The following is a 27,644-nucleotide window of genomic DNA, read 5'->3' on the forward strand; positions in this document are numbered from 1 at the left end:
TATATTCGCCTCAATTTACTTGCAAAAATGTGCAATGCTAATTATTGCTAAAAGTTACCTTGTCCAGAGAGATTTGCAAAGTTATCTAAACATCACACCAGGGTAGGCCTACATGAAACACAGACCTTATATGAAGTGGCTATTTGCGAAATCCCGATGGAAAAATGAATGGTGAAAAAACGATTGGAACCATTTCCGGGTTTTATGACTCATACTGTGCATGCTCTACACATTCAGAACTAGGTTTAGCCTAATCCGTGTCTGGAAAACTGGTTAGATGTGTTCAAAAACAGAAGGGCTGTCATCATTGGGCCATGTAGTGGCACTGGGTTTACACCATTCCAACACAGAAACGTTTATTTGTAACATACTTAATTCAAAATATTTTGGAAGGAAAACGATTTAACTCATATTGTAAGTAACTATAGGTCATATTTCATATATATCTGGGAACACCGGACAGTTACTTTAATCCCCTTGGGCAATAGTGGGAGTTGCAAAATCGTCATCTAGCCACAGATTTTACTACTCCTTACAGGAAGTATGGTTGCCAGGCAAATTCCACTCACCAAGGCATAAAGTAAACCAGCTGAAAGACGTGTATGGTCAAAGCAGCAGAGAAACTTCAGCGAGCTATTCCTAAAATCATAACTGTCAGCATTTATTTTGAAGCAGCTTGCACGTAAAGAAATAAGCTAATATCCTGCTGCAAAAATGTCTGTCGCAGGCTTCAAGAAACAATTTTATAAAGCCAGCCAGGTCAGTGAACAACAACTTTTTACTTCGGCTAACGTTAGCTTGCTAGCGGTAGCTTTATTTATGCAATGGCTATTAATGTTATTTTTTACGAGGAAATATGTGACCCAAATGTTTTTGTTATCTAAATTATTCAACTTTTAATTTAGTCTAATGGGTAACTTCAGTGGACGGGTAAAGTCCTCGCAAAGTTAAATCGGCAAAGCGCCGGTGACTTGGGTATGTTACTTAGCCACTGTTAGCAGCTAGCTAGATGTCAGTTCAGCACGGTTTAAAAACTCTGACTGTGCAGTTACTTTGTCGCGTCGTTATGCGATTGACACAATTTTTAAATTTACTTCGGCTAGCTCACTACAATGTTTCAATTTGCCATAAAAAACCGCGCTTGAAAACAGCGTCATTGCAGTGATGTCATTATATATGTTTGCATAGCTAGCTAAATTAGTTAGTGAGTTGTAGTGAATGTTGACTTGACTCACTGGAAATACTTTCTCCCCCATTCTCTGCTGAGTTCAGCAGAAAAAGTCAGCCACTCTCTCCTATCCTGGCCTGGGTTTACGGCCAGACTTCCAGTGGAGGAATGGGTAAAGCATGGTAGACTAGAGGTGAATTAAACTAGCTGTGTGAGTGAGCGAGACATTAAAGCTTTTTATCTGAGCTCAACCAACAAGTGTGTGTCAGGGTGATGTCATGGGCATTTTATTACAATAGCTAAAAAAATATTGGTAAAACTACAGATACTTATCTGTACCGCCTGCATTGCCATATCAATTGTCATGTCTACAGAGAATGCACCTCTGACTGAAGTTACCATCATGTGGCCGTTTGTTGGGAGGGATGGAGGGAAGTGTAGTGTTTCTGGATGGAGATGGACATTCCATTCCTTCCAGACCCACCACACTGTTATTCTCTCGACAAACTATTGCCTTCCCCCTCTACCATTCATCTGTCCATCTCCATGAAAAATTCTTGTAGTTGGAGTGATAGTGCTAATTTGCATATGGGGATGATTGGTAACCATGATTGACTCCATGTGTCTGCCAGCCATAACAGGTGAATTCCTCACTCAAGCACTATGAGTAGCACGGTCTCTACTCGCCAGATACAAACATTGCTTATTACTCTTTTGTGGAATTTATTGCATGATGTAGTTGTCACATTAACAATAGCGCTTATCTAATAATATGTTTGTTATTGAACGGATATGAAACGCATTGTAGCCATTGTCGCCGATACGAACAGAATCTGCATTTGGCATCAAGGGAAATAACTACAGAACAGTTTGTATAGTCCTAAGGAAGTCATCCGACAGCTTTGAGAGAGAGAAACTGTTGAAATGGGCCTATTAGGTTTTTGTAAATACACTTGAGGCCCTCCATAAATACTGCTGTAACACAGTGTTGTGTGTGAACTGGAATGGCCTCTGACTGTACCACTCACCTCTACAGCATATCCTAGTCTCAGACAGGTTATTTTGCATAGGCACCCATTAGGCTGGGCCTAGTCACCCTCAACCCCCTGTCATTAAATGTCCCATGAGTGTGCAGAGACTCAGACGTACCCTTATGAGGTTGTCTGCTATGTTATAGGGGCCTGTTTTGTAAATACGAGTGCAGTCTGTTGTAGTGTTGTCACGATTAAGGTTGGGTGATATTTGGGAGACCTCTTCAATGATATTCTGCTCCAAATATCACAATATCCAGGATAACTGTTTTGCCACGTTAATGACAATGTTTCCAGACTGCAATTGTTGTGCTTATTTACAATAAGTCGTATTCACGTAGTGAACAAATAAGGCTTTGTTGTGACTATCATTAATGTGATGAATGCTATTCATCGAATAATTACCTACTACGTTTAATTATTACTCAATTAAATGAATCATGTAACAGTTAACTCATTAGGAATTTGGGGCACCACGGGAAAAGTTTATTTAACCTCCCTGGGCAAAAGCCAGTGGAATCGCGTGGCGCGAAATACAAATACCTAAAAAATGCTATAACTTCAATTTCTCAAACATATGACTATTTTACACCATTTTAAAGACAAGACTCTCGTTAATCTAACCACATTGTCCGATTTCAAAAAGGCTTTACAGCGAAAGCAAAACATTAGATTATGTCAGGAGAGTACCCTGCCGAAAATAATCACACAGCCATTTTCCAAGCAAGCATATATGTCACAAAAACCAAAACCACAGCTAAATGCAGCACTAACCTTTGATGATCTTCATCAGATGACACTCCTAGGACATTATGTTATACAATACATGCATGTTTTGTTCAATCAAGTTCATATTTATATCAAAAACCAGCTTTTTACATTCACTGCAATCTTCCGGTACTAAATTACTCACGATTAACGTTCACAAAATACATAAATGATTTTAAGAATTATAGATACAGAACTCCTTTATGCAATCGCGGTGTCAGATTTTAAAATAGCTTTTTGGCGAAAGCACATTTTGCAATATTCTGAGTACATAGCCCGGCCATCACGGCTAGCTAATTTGACACCCACCAAGTTTGGCCCTCACCAAACTCAGATTTACTATACGAAAAATTGGATTACCTTTGCTGTTCTTCAGAATGCACTCCCAGGACTTCTACTTCAACAACAAATGTTGTTTTGGTTCCAAATAATCCATAGTTATATTCAAATACCTCCGTTTTGTTCGTGTGTTCAGGTCAGTATCCGAAGGGTGACGCGCAAACGCATTTCGTGACAAAAAAATTCAAAATATTCCATTACCGTACTTCGAAGCATGTCAAACACTGTTTCAAATACATTTGAGCTATTTTTCTCATAAAATAGCGATAATATTCCAACCGGGCGACGTTGTATTCATTCAAAGGCTGAAAGAAAAAAATGGAGAATTCTCATGAACGCGCATCTCCAGTGTCACTGTTCCCAGCCTGACCACTCAAACAGAGCTGCTGTACTTAGCCCAGAGACTGCAGACACCCCATTACACTTTCTGGCACCTTCTGAGAGCCAATGGAAGCCTTAGAAAATGTCACGTTACAGCAGAGATGCTGTATTTTCAATAGAGATGCCACAGAAGAACAAATTGTCAGACAGGGCACTTCCTGTATGGAATATTCTCAGGTTTTGGCCTGCCATATGAGTTCTGTTATACTCACAGACACCATTCAAACAGTTTTAGAAACTTTAGAGTGTTTTCTATCCAAATCTACTAATTATATGCATATTCTCGTTTCTGGGCAAGAGTAGTAACCAGTTTAAATCGGGTATGTTTTTTTATCCGGCCGTGCAAATACTGCCCCTAGCCCCAACAGGTTAATGAGTTACCGGTTCCCAAATTAACTCAAGAATATATCGATATCATGCCAGTCATCAATCAATCATTTCCTCACATCAGTCATTCAGAATGTTGTTGACTTTGTAAAAATGGATGAACCTTAACCTAAGTGATGAATCAGCGAAACACGAATTTGCTTAACCCCTGGTCGGGCTCCGTCCCGACCTCCAGCGAAAAATCCTATCGCCATTAGCATAACAAAATTTAATATATATATTTTTTCAAATATAGGACTATGTTATATCGTTTTATAGATACACCTCTCCTGAATCGAACCACGTTGTCCGATTTCAAAAAGCCTTTACAGCAAAAGCAAAACATTCGATTATGTTAGAGGAGTATATCGTAAAAGTAGCCACATAGCCATTTTCCGACCAACCACATGCATCACAAATAAGCAAAAAACAGTTAAATGCAGCACTAACCTTTGACAATCTTCATCAGATGACACTCCTAGGACATCATGTTACACAATACATGCATTATTTTGTTCGATAAAGTTCATATTTATATATAAAAACAGCATTTTACATTGGCGCGTAACGTTGACTAACTATTTTCCCTCAAATGTGTCAGGTGAAATAGCGCTACAATTTACTAAATTACTATTCGAAAACATTTTTAAAATGTAATATTGTCATTCTAAGATTTATAGATTAGCATCTCTTGAAAGCACCTGCAATGCCAGATTTAAAAATAACTTTACTGGGTAATCACACTTTGCGATAAAAGGGGATGTGATACTCAGAAAAATAGGCTACCGTTACAGGTCAGCGCCATCTTGGAACAATCGCATATCAAATCTACTCTTGTATACTATTGTCAATAATCCCTTACCTTTGATTATCTTCATCAGAAAGCACTTCCAGGAATCCCAGGTCCACAACAAATGTATTTTCGTTCGAAAAAGTTAATCCTTTACGTCCCAATAGCTTGTTCTCGTTAGCGTGTTCTGAAGGCTGCTCCAAAAGCTCCGTCGGCCGCGGGACTCCTCTTTCAATAAAATGCTATTTTTTTTTTTTTTTAGGTTCGTTCAAACATGTCAAACGTTGTATAACATAAATCTTTAGGGCCTTTTTCAACCAGAGCTCCAATAAGATTCAAGGGGGACGATTGCATTGTCTTTCTAAACGTTTCGAAAGGGGAGGGTAGCCAGGGGCGCCGGCGTCATAATGGTGATGGCCCTCCTCATGTGACCACTTTCCACAGCCTCTCATTCTGTCAGTTTTCACAGTAGGAGACTCAAGCCACTTTGTAAAGACTGGGGACAATGAAGTGCTCAATGAACCATTGCTCACGGTGTGATTTATAGGCAAAGTGATGAAGTTGAGTCCGCAATTCAGAATTCCACATCCTGTTAAGATCGGTCTCGGGGTTTTGACTGCCATATGAGTTCTGTTATACTCACAGACACCATTCAAACAGTTTTAGAAACTTTAGGGTGTTTTCTATCCACAAGTATTAATTATTTGCATATCCTAGCTTCTGAGTTTGAGTAGGAGGCCGTTTAAAATGGGCACGAATTTTTTTTTTAAATCGCTGTAGCGCCCCCTATCCTAGGCGACCGTCAAGAGGTTAATTATTTATTTACTAACTAAATAATCTCACACACAAATACATAAACACATACACGGTACAGGTTATTGATTACTAACATAATGCAATGAAAACAGTCCCTAGTGGACTACCTCGATATGACGGCTTGTTACACAATGGAAAGGCGGTGGGGAGAGACAGAGAGTGGACTTATCGTACATATATTTGGAAACTACGCTCACTGTAAATATGAATATTTAGCACCCTAACAACCGTTCATTCGGATTAGAAATGCAACATATACTTACTCGTAAATGTCTTTCTCTGTCGTCTCTCTGAAACCACTCGGTCCGTTTATGGCAAGTAATTAGATGTAAGTCTCTGGTTGTCCACCAGAGTGGACTTATCGTACATATATTTGGAAACTACGCTCACTGTAAATATGAATATTTAGCACCCTAACAACCGCTTATTCGGATTAGAAATGCAACATATACTTACTCGTAAATGTCTTTCTCTGTCGTCTCTCTGAAACCACTCGGTCCGTTTATGGCAAGTAATTAGATGTAAGTCTCTGGTTGTCCACCAGAGGTCACAATGTCATTCTTAGTTGTAGGCTTCTTTTGTTCTGGAGTGTTTTTAGAATGGATACATCAGAGGTGTACCACACGGTGGTGAAAGGGATCTGTTCTTCCCTCCCGTCTTTGGTCAATTGTCCTAGACTACTTTATATACCAGCTGCAGACTGGGAATGTTTGGTCTAGTCTTCACCTTCAGGGGTTGGCAGGTAGCCTAGTGGTTAGAGCGTTGGGCCAGTAACCAAAAGGTTGCTGGATCGAATTCCCGATCTGACAAGGTAAAAATCTGTCGTTCTGCCCCTGAACAATGCAGTTAACCCACTGTTCCCCGGTAGGCTGTCATTGTAAATAAGAATTTGTTCTTAACTGACTTGGCAAGTTAAATAAAGTTTACATCGTCACTTGGTCTTTACCATTTTCAGGTCTTGTAGTTTTAACCATTTCAACGTGTGGACCACGTTCTCTGGTCTGTATTTAAATTCTCAGAGAATCCTTTTAAACACTCTGGCCTTGGAGGGTGTTCTGTCCTGTTGACACAATGTCTGTGCTCACATGGGTGTGGTTACTGACTGGGCCCAGGTTTAAATGAAAAGCCATTCTCATTTAAAGGATAAAATTATGTTTCTATCGTTTCAAAAGTATTTTTATACGTAATTGATTTTATACAACATTTAGATGCAAACCTGATAACTAGGACTTGTACACTTTCAGAGTTACAGTTATCTTGTTATACAGTCTTTCTGATCATTTTAATGACACCCGAAAATATACATTTTCCATATTCCATCCCTCATCATCCCCAACGTTTGGATGTGGAAATATATTGTCCCGGTGTCTGTTGTTTGATGCTGAAGTTTTGGCAAGAGTCTCTCTCTATACACAGCACATTCCTTTGTTCAAAACTGCAGGGCAAGAGGGAGAAAGTTTACGACTGGCATTAAGTCATAAAACCTGCCCAACTCCCCCCTTCCTCTCTGGTGGGAGAGAGGGGGGGGGGGTCTGGCTATCTGTCAGCCTGATCTGGCGCCTTTGATCCTTACTAAGGAGAGTCATGACAGCTTAGTTCATCAATTTAATGTAATTTTCAACATATTGATACAGCCCTACTGCTGATAAAACTGCAGTTTTGATTAGTACATTTCAAATATAGTCTTACACTTCACGATATATCGTCAATGTCAAATATCACGATATTCTATTTAATCCTATATCGGCCCAACCCTAGTCACGATACCCACATTTTAGTATCACTACTTTATACCAGGGGTATTCAACTCTGTCTGGAGCCTGCTGATTTCTGTTCAACCTGATAATTAATTGCACCCACCTGGTGTCCCAGGTCTAAATCAGTCCCTGATTAGAGGGCAGCACTGGGGGAAAAAAACACAGTGGAACAGGCTTTGAGATCCAGAGTTGAGATTGGGGGCTCTATACTGTCACGATATTGCAGAAGGGGGAAAAAACTAACTGGGGAGATGGACTGATTTTCCTTTTTTTTTGGGGGGGGGGGGATTTGCTCTCAATCACACCTCTTTTATTTATTTATAGAGCATCCAATTAAGTCTACAACCATGCTGAAATCACATAGGAGACCATTTGAGGTTTGGTAAAAATCTAAATATTGATTTGAGTGTAGTTACCCTTTATTTAAAGTGCTCATGCACCTATGGCTGATTTTTTTATTTTTTTTATTATTTTTTTTAGCAGTGTTTCTTTAGCTCACATGGAGTTTGCAAAATAAATGTCGACTTGATTGATGCAAATAATCCTGATTCTGCCAAGTAGGTGTAGGCAAGGTTGTACTGAACTTGAGAAGGCTTTTGGGAAAGCCTTTCCATCTACCAGAAAACGTTTATCATTAGCATTCCTAATGGCTACACAAACTGGTAGACATACTCACACCGCTGACATACTCACACCGCTAACACTCACAGACGGCCCCATTCCCGTGCCGTTACCTTTTCAGAAAGTTATAGGGAATACGAATCACTGACGCATTCTGTTCATGTCTTATGATAAACTTGGGAAAATGTGTTGCTTTTCTAATTAGTTCAGTATATTTAGTTGATTTCCAAACGTGAGACACGTTTGATAGAAGAACCAAAAGTAACATTCTAATACCGGACCGTTCTTAATGTTGTAGTATCGAAAAGGCGCTGAAGTATTGGTACACTGTGCAACGCTAGTCTGTTGGTGTGTTACTCACCCTGTATCTGATGGGGTGACTTGTTCGCTTATGGGTGTGGGCCGTGGTGTGTTTCGTAAATCTTGCAACGCAGCAGTAGTGCCCAAACCGGATTCCTGGGTCGTTATTTTTGCCAGGAGAACCGATCAGGTCAACAGCCTGCCAATAAATACACACAGTCACTTACACACACACTATCTCACACTCACTCACATGCAAAGCGTTATGCAACGTCAGTAACAGTCTGTTGGCGCGCACGCATATACAGACACTCTTGCGCTTCCTCTTCTCTCTCTGACACAGTTCAAGCTCATTTGTTAGTCACAGCCAACATGAACTTGAAATGATGTAATGTCAAATTTCAACGCCTATGACATTGAAAACCAATACGTAATTGCTTCATTTTGTGTCACTGAACTCCATACATTAGTCTGTTCCATTTCATAATATTGACTCTACTGTCATATGAGGAATTATTTTGAGTTGGCTCTTGGCAACATATGTTTAATTTTGCTGCTCGGGTTTTAAAATTAGTAGCCTACTTGTTGCTACATCTTGAACCGCAGATCATGGAATAGGCTATGGCGGCATTAATGCACAGAGGGAGAACCTGCAAAACGGCTGGTGCTCATCATGTGAACGCACACCAGAGAGATGTGTTGAGAACATGAACAAACGCACCAGAAATATGTTCCCACTCCCAGGCAGGCCCACCTCCAGTCCTACATGTTATGTCATATAGCATCATGTGGATTACAGCTATCAGTAGCTGAAGCCTGGCCACTGAGCATGTAATGTGACAGCATTGAGCAAACCAGGTTTTGTGACTATGGTAACTGCAACAGTTATTGCACTTAAGGTGTGACTTGTTTCCCGATTCATGGCAACGACTGAAGCAGGCGTACGGTCTTTGAGACTGTATTGCACACTGATGGGCAGGTTAAGGTTGATGAGTAGTTACTATTTGATACGTTTTAATCAGTTGTGTAAAACTTGTGGAATGGAGGAAAAGCCTGCATAGACTGGGTCTCTATGACTTAGATTAAAGAACACTGCTAATATAAAGACTGGTTGACTAACCCATCTGCTGTGTGCATGTAGTGAGATAAAGGCCCTGGAGACAGCTGCACGGAGTCACATGGTGGAGGAATATTCAATAAGCGTCTGTTTGATTTTTACCTGCCAATCAACCAAAAGCTTCTGGTGCTTGTGTGTGCATGTGCACATGGGTGTGTGTGTGTGTGTGTGTGTGTGTGTGTGTGTGTGTGTGTGTGTGAGAACGTCTCTGTCTGTGAAAGTGTTCCTGTCTGTCGGTGACTTGTGGGGTCCACTCTGGTGACTTCTTAAAAGGACATTCTACCCCAAAATGAATTAAAATACAATTATGCTGACAGCAAATTGTATTTATTTTTTTAACCATGTTTTTTTTTGTATTTTTTTGGTTTTGTTGGGGGGGGGGGGTGTTACAGGTACATTATCCATTTAATTGTTAATGTTTATAAAACATGTACCCGTAGGCTGCCACTCAAAAGAAAGAAGAAAAAAAACTGGCAAGAAATGCATTAAGGAATAATAAATTCAGTATAAAAAAAAACTAAAAACAAAGTGGTCATCTGTGTGCTCGTCGTCCTCACCAGGGTCTTGACCTGACTGCAGTTCGGAGTCGTAACCGACTTCAGTGGGCCAATGCTCACCCTCGATGGCCACGGGCACACTGGACAAGTGTGCTCTTCACGGATGAATCCCGGTTTCAACTGTACTGGGCAGATGGCAGACAGAGTGTATGGCTCGTGTGAGCGAGCGGTTTGCTGATGTCAACGTTGTAAACAGAGTGCCCCATGGTGGGGTTATGGTATGGGCAGGCATATGCTACAGAAAACGAACACAATTGCATTTTATCAATGGCAATTTGAATGTACAGGGATACCATGATGAGATCCTGAGGCCCATTATCGTGCCGTTCATCCGCCGCCATCACCTCATGTTTCAGCATGATAATGCACCGCCCCATGTCGCAAGGATCTGTACACAATTCCTGGAAACTGAAAATGGCCCAGTTCTTCCATGGCCTGGATACTCATCAGACATGTCACCCATTTGAGCATGTTTGGGATGCTCTGGATCGACGTGTACGACAGCGTGTTCCAGTTTCCGCCAATATCCAGCAACTTTGCACAGTCATTTGAAGAGGAGTGGGACAACATTCCACAGGCCACTATCAACAGCCTGATCAACTCTATGCAAAGGAGAAGTTGCGCTGCATGAGGCAAATGGTGGTCACACCACATACTGACTGGGTTTCTGATCCACGCCTCTACCTTTTTTTTTAAGGTATCGCTGACCAACAGATGCATATCTGTATTCCCAGTCATGTGAAATCCATAGATTAGGGCCTATTCAAATTATTTCAATTGACTGATTTCCTTTTTATATGAACTGTAATTCAGTAAAATCTTTGAAATGGTAGCATATAGAGGTGAAATGTTGTATTGACCATGTTCAGTGTAGACTTTCACTGCTAGGAGTAGACATGTCCTGTAATGAACCAGCACAGACTGGAGAAGAGCAAACTTTCTCCATCACATGGTCAATACAACGTTTCACTTCTATATGCTACTATTTTGTCTGAATTAGGCCTGCTTTGTTGGGATCGAAAATGTATGTCCCGTGCAGAATGGATGTGAAAGAGACTTGTAGTCAACTTATTATTCTCCTCCCTTTCTCTCTGCCCTGTCCTTTGTAGATGGTGAGTGAGAAGGTGGGGGGTGCAGAAGGAACCAAGCTGGATGAAGACTTCAAAGATTTGGAGAAGGTAAGGGCTCTTTCCCCTTAACAAAATGACCCTCATGTACTACAAACGACCATTTTTGTTAAAGGAAGATGAACATAATTCTCTTACCCTTTCTCTCCTCCCCACAGAGGGCAGATGTTACCAGCAAAGCGGTGGTGGACCTAATCTCTAAAACCTCTGAGTACCTGCAGCCCAACCCAGCGTCCAGGGCCAAGCTGACCATGCTGAACACAGTGTCTAAGATCCGGGGCCAGGTGAAGAGCCCTGGCTACCCCCAGGCTGAGGGGCTGCTGGGGGAGAGCATGGCCAAGTTTGGACGAGAGATGGGAGAGGACACCAACTTTGGTAAGAAAGAAAGAAATAGGTTTCATAAATCGCCATAACAGTTTTTAATTTTAGCCTTTGCCCCTCAAAATACCGAATTCCAGGTGTGTTTGTGTGTGTATGAAGTAGTGACCACTCAAAAGAGTACTCAACAGAAGAACATTGTCCTTTGTGGCAGTTGAGTGGATTGTGTACCCACTCATGTAACTGTGTTCGTCCTGTAGGTGGGGCCCTGGTGGACGTGGGCGAGTCCATGAAGAGGCTGGCCGAAGTCAAGGACTCTCTGGATATCGACGTCAAGCAAAACTTTATCGACCCACTGCAGGCCGTTGTCGACAAGGACATCAAAGATATCCAGGTACAGATCAAGAATGAGATGAATGAGTGATTCTCAACTCTTCCCCCAATGTTACACATTTTTGTTCTAACCCTGCACAATCAACTAAGGGAGGGCTCTCTCCTTCTCCCTGCTCAGTATCATCTGAAGAAGCTGGAGGGCAGGCGTCTGGACTACGACTATAAGAAGAAGCGGCAGGGGAAGATCCCAGACGAGGAGCTGAGATCGGCCCTGGAGAAGTTCCATGAGTCCAAAGAGATAGCAGAGAGCTCCATGCACAACCTGCTGGAGACTGACGTGAGTCATCAAATCAAATTGTATTAGTCACATGCGCCGAATACAACGGGTGTAGGTAGACCTTAGAGTGAAACGCTTACTTACAAGCCCCTAACCAACAATGCAGTTTAAAAAATATGAATAAGAATAAGAAATAAAAGGAACACGTAATTAAAGGGCAGCAGTAAAATAACAATAGCGAGACTATATACATGGGGGGTACTGGTACAGAGTCAATGTGTGGGGGCACCGGTTAGTCAAGGTAATTAAGGTAGTATGTACATGTAGGTAGAGTGATTATGCATAGATAATAACAGAGTAGCAGCGGCGTAAAAATGCACGCATGACTAAGTCGCTTTGGATAAATGTCTGCTAAATGATATACAGGTAACTGTCAAAATAATGGAAACACTTTTGTAAATTAGGGATACAAAGTATATTGAAAACAGGTGCTTCCACACAGGTTTGGTTCCAGAGTTAATTAACCAATTAACTTCCCATCATGCTTAGGGTCATGTATAAAAATGCTCGATAGGCCATTAATTTGGCTACCATGGCTATGCCCCCATAGGATGACAATGCCCCCATCCACAGGGCACAAGTGGTCACGAAATGGTTTGATGAGCATGAAAACGATATAAACCATATGCCATGGCCGTCTGTCACCAGATCTCAACCCAATTGAACACTTATGGGACAACCAAATTATTGAATTTCTAGTGGAAGAATGGTTTCGCATCCCTCCGATAGAGTTCAAGACACTTGTAGAATCTATGCCCAGGTGCATTGAAGCTGTTCTGTCTCGTGGTGGCCCCCAACGCCCTATTAACCTCTATGGGCTAGGTGGGACGCTAGCGTCCCACCCGTGGTGCACTCCATCAACAGCAGGTGCATTTCAAGAGCGGCAAATTTGAATCCAAATAAATGTCAAAATTCAAATTTTTCAAACATACAACTATTTTACACCCTTTGAAAGATAAACATCTCCTTAATCTAACCACGTTTTACGATTTCAAAAAGGTTTTACGGCGAAAGCATAAATTTAGAGTATGTTAGGACAGTACATTTACAAGAGTTGTGTGTAATGTTTTGTCAATTCAAAGACAGGGTCACCAAAACCATAAAACCAGCTAAAATGATGCACTAACCTTTTACAATCTCCATCAGATGACACTCCTAGGACATTATGTTAGACAATGCATGCATTCTTAGTTCTATCAAGTTCATATTTATATCCAAAAACAGCGTTTTACTATGGCATTGATGTTGAGGAAATCGTTTTCCTCCAATAACCGGCAGTCAAGTCAACACCACAAATTAAATAATTAAAATTAGAAAACATTGGTAAAATATTATATTGTCATTTAAAGAATTATAGATTTACATCTCTTGAACGCAATCAACTTGCCAGATTTAAAAATAACCTTACTGGGAAATCACACTTTGCAATAATCTGAGCACTGCGCCCAGAAAAATACGCGTTGCGATACAGACTAGACGTCATGTTGGGGAGATCTAAAATCGAAAATACTATGTAAATAATCCATTACCTTTGATTCTCTTCATCAGATGTCACTTCCAGGTATCACAGGTCCATAACGAATGTAGTTTTGTTCAAAAAAGCTCATCATTTATGTCCAAAAATCTCCGTCTTGTTAGCACATGATCTAAGCCAGCCGGACTTCTCGTCATGAACGAGGGGAAAAAAATATTTACGTTCGTTCAAACATGTCAAACGTTGTATAGCATAAATCATTAGGGCCTTTTTTAACCAGAACATGAATAATATTCAAGGTGGACGAATGCATACTCTTTTATAACGTATTGGAACGAGGGTACCCAACATGAACTCCGCGCCAGGTGTCTAATGGGCCATCATCGTTCCATGGCTCTTGTTCGGTCAGATCTCCCTCCAGAAGACTCAAAACACTTTGTAAAGGCTGGTGACATCTAGTGGAAGCAATAGGAAGTGCCAAAATATTCCTCAGCCCCTGTGTTTTTCAATGGGATAGGTTTAAAGGTAATACAACACATCAGGTATCCACTTCCTGTCAGAAAATGTCTCAGGGTTTTGCCTGCCAAATGAGTTCTGTTATACTCACAGACACCATTCAAACAGTTTTAGAAACTTTAGAGTGTTTTCTATCCATATATAATAAGTATATGCATATTCTAGTTACTGGGTAGGATTAGTAACCAGATTAAATCGGGTACATTTTTTTTATCCAGCCGTGCAAATACTGCCCCCTAGCCCTAACAGGTTAAGACACTTTATGTTGGTGTTTCCCTTATTTTGGCAGTTACCTGTGTACAGTGGTGATTTTAGCATATGAATCTTTGTGGGGCAAACTTTTTTTTTTTAATGCATGCCAGCAAAGCCACAACACTAAACATTGCATTATAACGGTGACAAACTATGCCCACAAACTGTTAGGGCCTACATAAAGCTATCCCAACAGCAGAGCTTTATTTTCAGCACCATGTAGTGAATCCTTACCACTGCTACACCTGGTTATCAGCAGAGCCTTGTCTGGCAGGGAAACAGTTCATTCAGCCTCGTTTACTGCCTTTTTTTAAAGAACATAGCTGATATGGCTGACTTGCTTAAACAAATGTGGTTTCTACTGACAATTGAGATGTACAAACTATGGCATAAGGGAACGATGAGTGGAAAAGAGGCAATCTGTAATTTCAATTTAAGACAATGAGCGAGCTAGGACGGACGTAATCAATATAACTGTTTGTTCAGCACTTTTGAAATGTACAGCGACATAATTCAGAATATGGGCTGTTCTTAGTATTCTCCCAGTACACCAAGTCAGAACCGTAGGATAAATAAAGGGGGCACATAAGCAGAAAATGAATGCTCTTACAATATTCAACCACAAATGGGGGGGGGGGGCAGGGGGGGAAATCATGACATCAGTGATCTTCAGGTTGGCGCCCAACAAGAGGCCCGAGTTCCCGACTTGGAATTACGAGTTGGATGACTGTTCGAAACGTATTTTCCCAGTAGGAGCTCTTTTTTTCTCCCCCCCAGAGTTCCCAGTTGTCTTGAACTCACTGAAGTCAGAAGGATTGACACATCAGAAGGTTTGAAACGTTGGACCACCACAAACCCTCTCCATCGAATAGCAGGCAGGGGAAGGAAAATAGTCATTGCTTTGTAATGCTTGCAGTTAGCCACTGATTCCTTCCTAACCATTCATTGTTGAATTTGCGATTTCCAACTTGTTGTGTAATGTTTATGGTCGAATAACACAGATAGGTTTTATCATTTCTCTTCATATGACAAGGATTGAAGAGGATTTGCCAGTAGATTGTTGATGTGATTCATGATGACTGCTTGTCTAGCTTGATAGCTAATATTTTGAAAGTATGATGTTGACATGAGTCCAATCAAAGCTAAGGTAGATATGTGATTTGACATCGTTTTATTTGTGGCCAATGACCTTGAGCCTTCTTAGATGGGCACTTCTAATGTAAATCTATCGCAGCACCCAAGGGGCTTGGAACTTTCTAGCTCTCCCTGTAGATTTTGCGGTGACGTAGTATCCCCATGAGTAAAGAAGATTACCAACCCCTACACTGTATTTTCTGCTGGCTACCCTTCCACCACAGAAAGCACTGAGCTAGGCTGAAACACCTGCATTTTGGAGCTGCCTTACTCAAGAAAGCAAAACAATAGATCATGTTTGTATGCGGATTTATCTCAATTATGCATTTTTTACATTGTTTGCAAACTGATATGTGACACGTAGTAATGCCAAAATAACATGCAAAACACACACATATATATTTTAGCTGAACAGGTGTGGCTCAAAACAGGTGGCTCTTTGTCCCACCTGCCCTGAATGATTGGTCGCCACTGCCTGTATACTATATATAGTGCTCCTTACAACTGAATTGGTCATAAAGTGGTCCCTTAACAGAAACATACAGTATGTGCCTAAACTCCTCAATAGCAAGTAGAAACAACAGCGACAAGGAAAAAAGGGAGCCTATTTTCCATTGGTTGTCTGGGTAGAAGGTCAGAGCTAGTATGATCGTCATGCCATATGAAGTTTCATACTCCCAAGCCATAATACCCTATCGCTAGCATTAGCATTGGCACAAGATTTGGCATCAACATTAGCATTAGCCTTGATGAGTATTTCAGGACCAGAATGCAGTCAGCTTGCCACGACTACATAGCTGGCTAGTGGAACAGTTAAGTAATGTCACAGCAATGTTGGTACCAGCAACTGAGAACATGTCTAACCCGTGTGATGGCCTGGGGCCTCATTTATAAATGTTGTGTATGTATAAAATATACCCCAAAACATGCATGCGCCACTTTTCCCGCAAAAGTTGTCATTTATTAAAACTGAACTTGGCGTGAGAATGTGCTTCACTCCACGCAAACTTCAGACCATGTGTGCGCACATTTTCTAGTGGTTGAAGTATTGTATTGCGTGCAAATGGGGGATGAATAAAAAACAAGATGCAGCCATTGGCAGTTAGTAGGCCTAAGAGTGAAAATCTGTGTACATTTTTGTTTTTAAAGAACCTACCGTAATTTCCGGACTATAAGCCGCTACATTTTTCCCAGGCTTTGAACCTCGCGGCTTAAACAATGACGCGGCTAATATATGGATTTTTCCCGCTTTCAAATGTAAAAAAAATAAATAAAAAACATTTTAGAAACACTCTGTGGCGTGCTCAGTTTTTTGGCAGCATGAAGCTTTCATTAGACCAATGAAATTGCCGAACGGGTTAAGGTCAAACAACTTTTTTGTTTACTGTTTAGATTAAATCGAGCGCGCTCAAACTTCCCATCATTCTGATTACGGTAGTCATTTTGTCACCCTCATCATGGCAAAGACACGGAGAAATGCATATGATGCAGCTTTCAAGTTGAAGGCGATTGATCTGGCTGTTGGAAAAGGAAATGGAGCTGCTGCACGGGAGCTTGGTCTGGAGCAATGACTTTCTTGGTAGGCTACTGTTTACTGCAAATTTTTTCTTTTTTGTTACAAGCCGTGTTTCGTTAAAGCCTGTGTAAAGTTCAATTGTTTCAATGTACCGGTAGGCACCTGCGGCTTATAGACATGTGCGGCTTATTTATGTTCAAAATAATAATTTTTACAAAATTCAGTGGGTGCGGCTTATATTCAGGTGCGCTCAATAGTCCGGAAATTACGGTACCTAAAATAATTAGACGTAGGAAATAGTTTCCTATTTATTTTATTTTCATAACCATTGCAGAATAAATTCCTCACATTCTGCCCGTGATGCATCCCCGAAGTAGCCATAAAACAAATGACCATGCACATCTCTAATTTAATTGAGCCTAGTAGCTTAGTAAATAGAGAGGTTATGTATTTAAAGCTTTGCTGTTGCCTATGCCATCCCATTGGCAGCACGGTTTCTAACAGGATAAAGTTGAATTTAACAGGTGAACAGACAGTTGATCTTTTACATTGAAATACAGTGCCTTCGGAAAGTATTCAGACCCCTTGACTTTTTCTATGTTTTGTTACAGCCTTATTCTAAAATGGATTAAATAAAAATACATTTACATAAGTATTCAGACCCTTTACTCGGTACTTTGTTGAAGCAACTTTGGCAGCGGTTACAACATCGAGTCTTGGGTATGACGCTACAAGCTTGGCACACCTGTATTTGGGGAGTTTCTCCCATTCTTCTCTGCAAATCCTGTCAAGCTCTGTCAGGTCGGATGGGGAGCTTTGCTGCACAGCTATTTTCAGGTCTCTCCAGAGATGTTCGATCGGGTTTAAGTCTGGGCTCTGGCTGGGCCACTCAAGGACGTTCAGAGACTTGTCCCAAAGCCACTCCTGCGTTGTTTTGGCTGTGTGCCTAGTAGATGTCGACCGATTATTCTGAATGGCTGATTTAATTAGGGCCGATTTTCAAGTTTTCATAACAATCGGTATTTTTGGGCACCGATTTTTATTTCATTTTTTTATTATTTGTATTTTTTTTGGGGGGGGGGGTACATTTTTTTATTTTTTATTTTAATTAACTTTTTTTAAATTACACCTTTTATTTAACTAGGCAAGTCAGATTAAGAACACATTCTTATTTTCAGTGGCCTAGGAATGGGGGTTAACTGCATTGTTCAGGGGGATTCGTTTTTGCAACCTTCCGGTTACTAGTCCAACGCTCTAACCACCTGCCTTACATTGCACTCCACGAGGAGCCTGCATGGCAGGCTGACTACCTGTTACGCGAGGGCAGCAAGAAGCCAAGGTAAGTTGCTAGCTAGCATTGATCGTTTTTTATAAGATAAGTTTAATCTTAACATAATCACTAGTTAACTACACATGGTTGATGATATTACTAGTTTATCTAACGTGTCCTGCGTTGCATATAATCGATGCGGTGCCTGTTAATTTCTCATCGAATCACAGCCTACTTCGACAAACGGGTGATGATTTAACAAGCGCATTTGCGAAAAAAGCAGTGTCGTTGCACCAATGTACCTAACCATAAACATCAATGCCTTTCTTTAAAAATGTTAAACCTGCATATTTTGTTAATATTGCCTGCTAACGTGAATTTGTGTCACTTCTCTTGCGTTCCGTGCAAGCAGTCAGGGTATATACAGCAGTTTGGGCCGCCTGGCTCATTGCGGACTGTGCGAAGTCCATTTATTCCTAACAAAGGCCGTAATTAATTTGCCAGAATTGTACATAATTATGACATAACATTTGAAGGTTGTGCAATGTAACAGGAATATTTATACTTAGATAAAATACGGAACGGTTCCGTATTTCACTGAAATAATAAACGTTTCGTTTTCGAAATGATAGTTTCCGGATTCGACCATATTAATGACCAAAGGCTCGTATTTCTGTGTGTTATGTTATAATTAAGTCTATGATTTGATATTTGATAGAGCAGTCTGACTGAGTGATGGTAGGCAGCAGCAGACTCGTAAGCATTCATTCAAACAGCACCTTCGTGCGTTTTGCCAGCAGCTCTTCAAGCATTGCGCTGTTTATGACTTCAAGCCTATCAACTCCCAAGATTAGGCTGGTGTAACCAATGTGAAATGGCTAGCTAGTTAGCGGGTGCACGCTAATAGCGTTTCAAACGTCACTCGCTCTGAGACTTGGGAGTGGTTGTTCCCCTTGCTCTACATGGGTAACGCTGCTTCGAGGGTGGCTGTTGTCGATGTGTTCCTGGTTTGAGCCCAGGTAGGAGCGAGGAGAGGGACGGAAGCTATACTGTTACACTGGCAATACTAAAGTGCCAATAGTCAAAGGTATATGAAATACAAATCGTATAGAGAGAAATAGTCCTATAATTCCTATAATAACTACAACCTAAAACTTCTTACCTGGGAATATTGAAGACTCATGTTAAAAGGAACCACCAGCTTTCATATGTTCTCATGTTCTGAGCAAGGAACTTAAACCTTAGCTTTCTTACATGGCACATATTGCACTTTTACTTTCTTCTCCAACACTTTGTTTTTGCATTATTTAAACCAAATTAAACATGTTTCATTATTTGAGGCTAAATTGATAGTATTTATGTATTATATTAAGTTAAAATAAGTGTTCATTCAGTATTGTTGTAATTGTCATTATTACAAACCAATAATTTAAAAAAATTGGCCAATTTAATCGGTATCGGCTTCCGTTGGTCCTCCAATAATCGGTATTGGCGTTGAAAAATCATAATCGGTCGACCTCTAGTGCCTAGGGTCGTTGTTCTGTTGGAAGGTGAACCTTCGCCCCAGTCTGAGGCCCGGAGTACTCTGGAACAGGTTTTCATCAAGGATCTCTCTCTACTTTGCGCTGTACATCTTTGCCTCGATCCTGACCTGTCTCCCAGTCCCTGCCACTGAAAAACATTCCCACAGCATGATGCTGCCGCAACCATGGTTCACCGTAGGGATGGTGCCAGGTTTTGGTTTTCCTCAACGTGACGCGTGGCATTCAGGCCAACTGGTTTCATCAGACCAGAGAATCTTGTTTCTCATGTTCTGAGAGTCCTTTAGGTGCCTTTTGGCAAACTCCAAGCAGGCTGTCATGTGCCTTTTACTGAGGAGTGGCTCCACAGAGGAACTCTGGAGCTCTGTCAGTGACCTTTGGTTTTTGGTCACCTCCCTGACCAAGGCCTTTCTCCCCCGACTGCTGTTTGTCTGGGCGGCTAGTTCCAAACTTCTTCCATTTAAGAATGATGGAGGCCACTATGTTCTTGGGGACCTTCAATGCTGCAGTCATTTTTTGGTACCCTTCCCCAGATCTGTGCCTCGACACAATCCTGTCTCTGAGCACTACGGACAATTCCTTCAACCTCATGGCTTGGTTTTTGCTCTGACATGCACTGTCAACAATGGGACCATATATAGACAGGTGTGTGCCTTTCCAAATCATGTCCAATCAATTGAATTTGCCACAGGTGGACTCCAGTCAAGTTGTAGAAACATCTGAAGGATGATCAATGGAAACAGGATGCACCTTATCTTAATTTAGAGTCTCATAGCAAAGGGTCTGAATACTTACCACCCCTAATGCCAAGAGTTTGCAAAGCTGTCATCAAGGCAAAGGGTGGCTACTTTGAAGAATCTCAAATATAAAATATATTTTGATTTGTTTAACACTTTTTTTGGTTACTACATGATTCCATATGTGTTATTTCATAGTTTTGATGTCTTCACTATTATTCTACAATGTAGAAATAGTAAAAAATAAAGAAACCCTGGAATGAGTAGGTGTGTCCAAACTTTTGACTGGTACTTTGTGTTTTTATATATAGTGCAGTCTGACATTATAGAGATTCTTGATAAACATGAGCAATAATGACTATGAAGTAAATCATTGAAATACTGAGCTTTATTGTATATTCAAAACGATTAACATTAACAGTGGAGGTTAGCATGTCTTGGGGGTATTTTCTTTCAGTAACTGCCAAAATAAAGGAAAAACCAACAGCGTTTTAATGCCACTTTTGGTACCTATATGATTCCATATGTCTTATTTCATAGTTTTCATGTCTTCACTATTATTTTTACTTTTTTCTAAATTGTAGAATAAAGAAACTCTTGAATGAGTAGGTGTGTCCAAACTTTAGACTTTATTTATACACTGCTCAAAAAAATAAAGGGAACACTTAAACAACACAATGTAACTCCAAGTCAATCACACTTCTGTGAAATCAAACTGACCACTTAGGAAGCAACACTGATTGACAATAAATTTCACATGCTGTTGTGCAAATGGAATAGACAACAGGTGGAAATTATAGGCAATTAGCAAGACACCCCCAATAAAGGAGTGGTTCTGCAGGTGGGGACCACAGACCACTTCTCAGTTCCTATGCTTCCTGGCTGATGTTTTGGTCACTTTTGAATGCTGGCGGTGCTTTCACTCTAGTGGTAGCATGAGACGGAGTCTACAACCCACACAAGTGGCTCAGGTAGTGCAGCTCATCCAGGATGGCACATCAATGCGAGCTGTGGCAAAAAGGTTTTCTGTGTCTGTCAGCGTAGTGTCCAGAGCATGGAGGCGCTACCAGGAGACAGACCAGTACATCAGGAGACGTGGAGGAGGCCGTAGGAGGGCAACAACCCAGCAGCAGGACCGCTACGTCCGCCTTTGTGCAAGGACGAGCAGGAGAGGCACTGCCAGAGCCCTGCAAAATGACCTCCAGCAGGCCACAAATGTGCATGGGTCTGCTCAAACGGTCAAAAACAGACTCCATGAGGGTGGTATGAGGGCCCGACATCCACAGGTAGGGGTTGTGCTTACAGCCCAACACCGTGCAGGACGTTTGGCATTTGCCAGAGAACACCAAGATTGGCAAATTCGCCACTGGCGCCCTGTGCTCTTCACAGATGAAAGCAGGTTCACACTGAGCACGTGACAGAGTCTGGAGACGCCGTGGAGAATGTTCTGCTGCCTGCAACATCCACCAGCATGACCGGTTTGGTGGTGGGTCAGTCATGGTGTGGGGTGGCATTTCTTTGGGGGGCCGCACAGCCCTCCATGTGCTCGCCAGAGGTAGCCTGACTGCCATTAGGTACCGAGATGAGATCCTCAGACCCCTTGTGAGACCATATGCTGGTGCGGTTGGCCCTGGGTTCCTCCTAATGCAAGACAATGCTAGACCTCATGTGGCTGGAGTGTGTCAGCAGTTCCTGCAAGAGGAAGGCATTGATGCTATAGACTGGCCCGCCCGTTCCCCAGACCTGAATCCAATTGAGCACATCTGGGACATCATGTCTCGCTCCATCCACCAACGCCACGTTGCTCCACAGACTGTCCAGGAGTTGGCGGATGCTTTAGTCCAGGTCTGGGAGGAGATCCCTCAGGAGACCATCCGCCACCTCATCAGGAGCATGCCCAGGCGTTGTAGGGAGGTCATACAGGCACGTGGAGGCCACACACACTACTGAGCCTCATTTTGACTTGTTTTAAGGACATTACATCAAAGTTGGATCAGCCTGTAGTGTGGTTTTCCACTTTAATATAGAGTGTGACCCCAAATCCAGACCTCCATGGGTTGATAAATTGGATTTCCATTGATTATTTTTGTGTGAATTTGTTGTCAACACATTCAACTATGTAAAGAAAAAAGTATTTAATAAGATTATTTCTTTCATTCAGATCTAGGATGTGTTGTTTAAGTGTACCCTTTATTTTTTTGAGCAGTATATATATATATATATATATATATATGTGTGTGTGCAAAAATATCTAAACCTGTTTTTGCTCTATCATTATGGGGTATTGTGTGTAGATTGCTGAGGATTTTATTTTTTTAATCCATTTTAGAATAGGGCTGTAACAAAATGTGGAAAAAGTGAAGGGGTTTAAATACTTTCCGAAGGCACTATGTATGCAACTACTGTATGTAGCCTACTGTAATGTCAATATTTTTGAGTAGTTTCAGAACTTGCAGGCGCTCCAGCATATTTAGGATTGTGGTAAAAGTCGATGCAAAACATTGTTGAATTCAAACGTTCTGCTGACAGATCCACAACAATTAGCGGCAGATTTTATTTAAGAATCTGTCAGTCCTTTGCCAAATGCAGTAATTTATGCTGTAAAAGATTAAAAGATTCTGCCAACACCTTCAAAGACATTTTGATACAATTTGCCATTGCTCTTGCTTTTAGAAACTGACGTGGCCTAATTCCAATAGTTCTAAATTATGCAGCAAATAAAGGGTGTTTTCACAATAAAAGGTGAATGGAGGGTGTTTTCCAGGCAGAGTTATAATGCTTGTTCACGCACCCACAGTTTTAAGACGGCTCTGATTTATAACATCTCTATTTTTAGACATACATATTCATTTCAGAAATTGCACACACAGAAATTGTGTGTGAAATTTACGCAACTGTTATAAACAAGGCCCATGTTAGGTATTTACCTTTTTATTCCATCAGGGTATGGAGTGAGTACAACACGTGTTAGTCAGGAACAAAGCAGTTTTGAGAGTCAGAAAATAGGCCTTGTGAGGGGAGAGGATGAAGAACAATGAAGCAAACGTGCCAAAGTGTAAGTGTGCCATGGTAATGGCATTTCTTGTCCAGTCCCCCTGTACAAATAATACATCAGACTGATTTCTGTGCTTGTGTGTAGGTGGAGCAGGTGAGTCAGATGGCTTCTCTGGTGGAGTCCCAGCTGCAGTATCACAAACAGGCCGTGCAGGTTCTGGAGGAGCTGACTGACAAACTCCAAGACCGGTATTTAATCTCTGTGTGTGTGTGGACATCTACAATTCAGTTGAAGATGTTTGTGTTGATTGTCACTGTGTGTGACCTGAGTCATCCCCTCTCCTGTGTGTGTATTAGGGTGAACGAGGCCCAGTCTCGCCCCAGGCGTGAGTACACTCCTAAACCCAAACCCTCCTTTGACTACGGAGAGCCGGAGCACTCAAACGGAGGATACTCCCCCACTGCCAACCCCCCTTCCTACTCATCAGGTAAGATTGGCCCTTAGCTGCGTGCGGTGTGCGTGCTTTTGTCCCTGTCTGTGTGTATCTATTGTCTCACCAGCCCAGAACTGATCTTTCTCTATGTATGTATAGCCCCCCTTGTAGAAGTTCCATCCTTCCATAGAACACCGTCCATGAAGAACAATCAACATTGTGAGTGTGTGTGTGTCTGTGAAAGAGTGACACTTAAATGGTATTTTATTGACTCCCTTTAGGATTTTTTATTTTTTTTTAATAACATGGAATGGTGTGTGTTGGATGCTTTAACCCTCCCATCTCCCGCATGTCACCACAAAGAGTATATGGTACAAAGAGTATATGGTTTGTCACTAACACACATGCCCCAGCCTCTACAACCACTAAACTAACCCTGTGCGCTGGATCTGGTAACTGGTAACGGTTCCCTTCAGCCCTCTGAACCCAGCGGTTCGGAGGTTTCTGAAGTGTTCTGGTTCCGGAAGTGTTCCTCTCCTGCATCTCCCTCATTTAAACTCTGGAATTGGCCTTTGTTTGAAAATGCTAACTGTGTTTCAGAAGAATGCAACATTTTTCAAGTTTCCTTTTTCTCTTTCCAACACATTCCTCTCCTTCCCTGCCTCCCAGCCTCTGAGCCTTGCGCTAAGGCATTATATGACTTTGAGCCAGAGAACGAGGGCGAGCTGGGCTTCCGCGAGGGCGACATCATCACGCTGACCAACCGCATCGACGAGAACTGGTTCGAGGGCACACTCCACGGCCAATCAGGATTCTTCCCCAACAACTACGTAGAAGTGGTGGTGCCCCTGTAACGCTCAGAGAGGAGAAGAGAATGAAAGGGAGGGAGAGGGAGACGAGAGGGGGCATCTCATTTGTCTGAAGTGGGTCACTGGTCTAAATACAAGGAGATCTCGGCATGAAGAAAGTAGCTGAGGAGAGAGGTCACTTTAGATTGAGATTCAACCAAAGATGGATGGACAGAAAAAGTGATGGAGACAGGAAAAGGATGCTGACGGAGGGAAAAGTTAGTACAACGTTGGGGTTGGGTGTATCTTTGTTTTCATTCTCTATGCACCTGTGCACTTTCTACCCTTCACCTCCCTTACCGGGAGATATGAAGAAGGGGTTCCTAGAGGAGATGTTTGTGTTTATTATGCGTGAGCTGTACCCATGAACACTACCAGGCTATGCTGTAAGCAGACCTAGAACAAAAACTGCAGCAAAATTGCCTTGACATTGTTGCCTTTAATCACTAATTTACTTTACGTTGTCCTCATTTCTAGGCAGAATTGTTTAAATATGTTTTACTCTTCCACGAGTGGGAATCAAAAGCCTGTTTAATTTTAATGCACACACGCCCTCTTCTTTTATATACAAACACAAGAGGTGGAGCGATAGATGGATCTCCGTTTTAGCACTTATATGCTGCCCTCTGCTGGTCTATGTGTGTTATACTTTCAGGAGTAGGATGAAGTTGCAATAGATACTGATCCGTTTTGCGTGTTTTCCCCCCCTAATGGTTTATTTCGTGGTCCTTTTTTCAAACTCATAATCTATCCCATACTTGTAAAATGTGATTGTTCAGCTTGTATGTGGAATAACTAGCCTGTTTTCCAGCCTGTTTCTACTCAAGCCAACGTGGCCATTGTCTTGGTAAGGCAACAATATGGGGTTGGGCACCTAGGCTAGTGAATAAGGGTCCTTTTCTGTTGGCATACACACAGCTCTGCTGGTCACAGTTGTACTACGTCTCTGAACACTATCTCTGTTTAGTACTGTTACTGCTGCTAGGCTGCCTTTCATAGACTCCGTCTGCAATACCCCTCTGCCTTCCTCTGCATCTCTGCCTTACACTAACTTTTACATGATCTAATTATCAAAAAGGGGACATTTTGCATTTCTCACCCAAAGTCCTTAGTTCTGAATGTGTTTTTGTGTTCTAAAACCGATTTGTAGTAATCTGCACCCTCTGACAATAACCCTAGTCTCTGTGTGCCTGAGGACTGATACCAAAGTAACATTATTTTTTTTGAGAGTGGAGATGGATACCACAGTGGCCTCCTATAATTGACTTGCTACAGTCAGTCTGCGTACAGTCAGTAAGGTGTATGTTTGTCAGTATACATCGCTTGTTGACACGGCTGGCAGTGTCTTGGAGAATGTATTCAGGTTTTCTAGAGTATTTACGTGTCACCCCCATTGTTTGTGTGGGAGAGAAAGAGTGGAGAGAGTACTGGATATGACCAAACACTCGTGTTTTTCTGGGTGTTACAAACTGTTCTAGTTTCAGTTCCACCTTTAACTCAGAGCCTCAGAACTGTAAAGATATGAACTCTACACACAGACAATAACTGGTTCTCCTTGTTATCTCGTTGTTTCACTCCTTCATGGCATCCGTGGGACTGGAGCATAATCTTTTATTTAGAAATAGCACAGCTTATCCCCTACCCCCACTCTCTGGCTCTCTGCCCCCATCTCCTGCCCCCATTCCTATGCCCCTTGCCTCCCCTCCAAACCCTCTCTCACACCTGCCCCTGGTCCCTCCCTATTGTCATCCCTAACCCCCCTCACTCATCTCCTAATCCTCCCCCTCGAGCCCTGCCTCTCTCCCATCACTACAGAACTCTCCCTCTCTCTCCACTCCTTCCCTAGAACATGCAGCTCACTACCAAAAGAAACCGAATATCCCTTGTGCATTTTGGCATGTTCCTCTTAACTTAATGTTTACGTGTTTCTCTTGTTGTCTATTATATTTGTTGAGTTGACATGGTTTTGGGTGAGTAATGTGAGGGTGCAGGTGTGGTTTGCCATGGCCCATTAGCCTAACTGAAAATAACTAGGCAGGGGGAAGAGAGGCTCATGTTGTGCCAAGTACCTCGTATACCTGTGTCGATTTAATAATATAACAAAGGGTTCAGACCACCTTTGTCAGTTTTTGTGGACGTGTGTCGTTGTCAACAACTATTCTAATGCCATTGGTGACTAATTATATATGTATGTTTTTCACACTACATTCGGGGCTGGGGTAGATCTACCAACCCCCCCACTGGAGTACCATATTATTTAGATATTATGAAAATAAGTATTATCATAACTTTATTTTAATATACAGAATCATATTGGAAGGTGTCCAGTGTAAATTGCTTGTAGCCTGTATGTGTCTCTATAGGTAATGCCTTGGTTTAGCGATTTAATGCCTCATTTTGAGGCTCTTTTTGTTGTAACTGTGACACTCCAGGGATCGAGGCTTGAACCAATTCAGGATTATCTTTTTATATGGATTATCTCTATATTATCTTTGTATTGTCATACATAATCTCCTGTGTATTGTATATTTTTGTTATGATGTAAAGGAGAAAGGATGCTGTCCTTTCACTTGTTAAATAAATATAAAGGAAAGTGAAGTGGCCCTCAGTGTGCTGGTTGTGTCTTCGGGTTTACAATGCATGATTGGATGGATTGTTTTCTTTTGGGGGGGATGCACATCATTTACATATGAATTACATTATTTTCAGAAGTCTTTAATTAATACAGTGTAGTTTCAATATTATGCACATGTTGAATGAAATTATGACGGTAACGGTAGCCTAAATTCATAGAATAATTGA

The 27,644-nt window shown here is 41.6% G+C and overlaps 1 protein-coding gene across 2 annotated transcripts; it reads left to right on the forward strand.

Moving 5' to 3' along the window:
• The first annotated feature begins 512 nt into the window (after positions 1–512).
• On the forward strand, positions 513–27,440 carry LOC106600020 (endophilin-A2). 2 transcript variants are annotated; one of them, XM_014191356.2, is made up of 9 exons: positions 513–759; positions 11,121–11,189; positions 11,297–11,513; positions 11,717–11,850; positions 11,968–12,126; positions 23,706–23,809; positions 23,918–24,048; positions 24,154–24,213; positions 24,664–27,440. In XM_014191356.2, the coding sequence occupies exons 1-9, from the start codon at positions 715–717 to the stop codon at positions 24,846–24,848; spliced, it is 1,104 nt and encodes a 367-aa protein (XP_014046831.1). In that variant the 5' UTR covers positions 513–714; the 3' UTR covers positions 24,849–27,440. The 2 variants fall into 2 exon arrangements, with proteins under 2 accessions (XP_014046831.1, XP_014046833.1); XM_014191358.2 differs by lacking the exon at positions 24,154–24,213.
• The last annotated feature ends 204 nt before the right edge of the window (positions 27,441–27,644 follow it).

Source organism: Salmo salar, chromosome ssa03 (genome assembly GCF_905237065.1).
Source record: "Salmo salar chromosome ssa03, Ssal_v3.1, whole genome shotgun sequence".
Classification (NCBI taxonomy): Eukaryota; Metazoa; Chordata; class Actinopteri; order Salmoniformes; family Salmonidae; genus Salmo; species Salmo salar.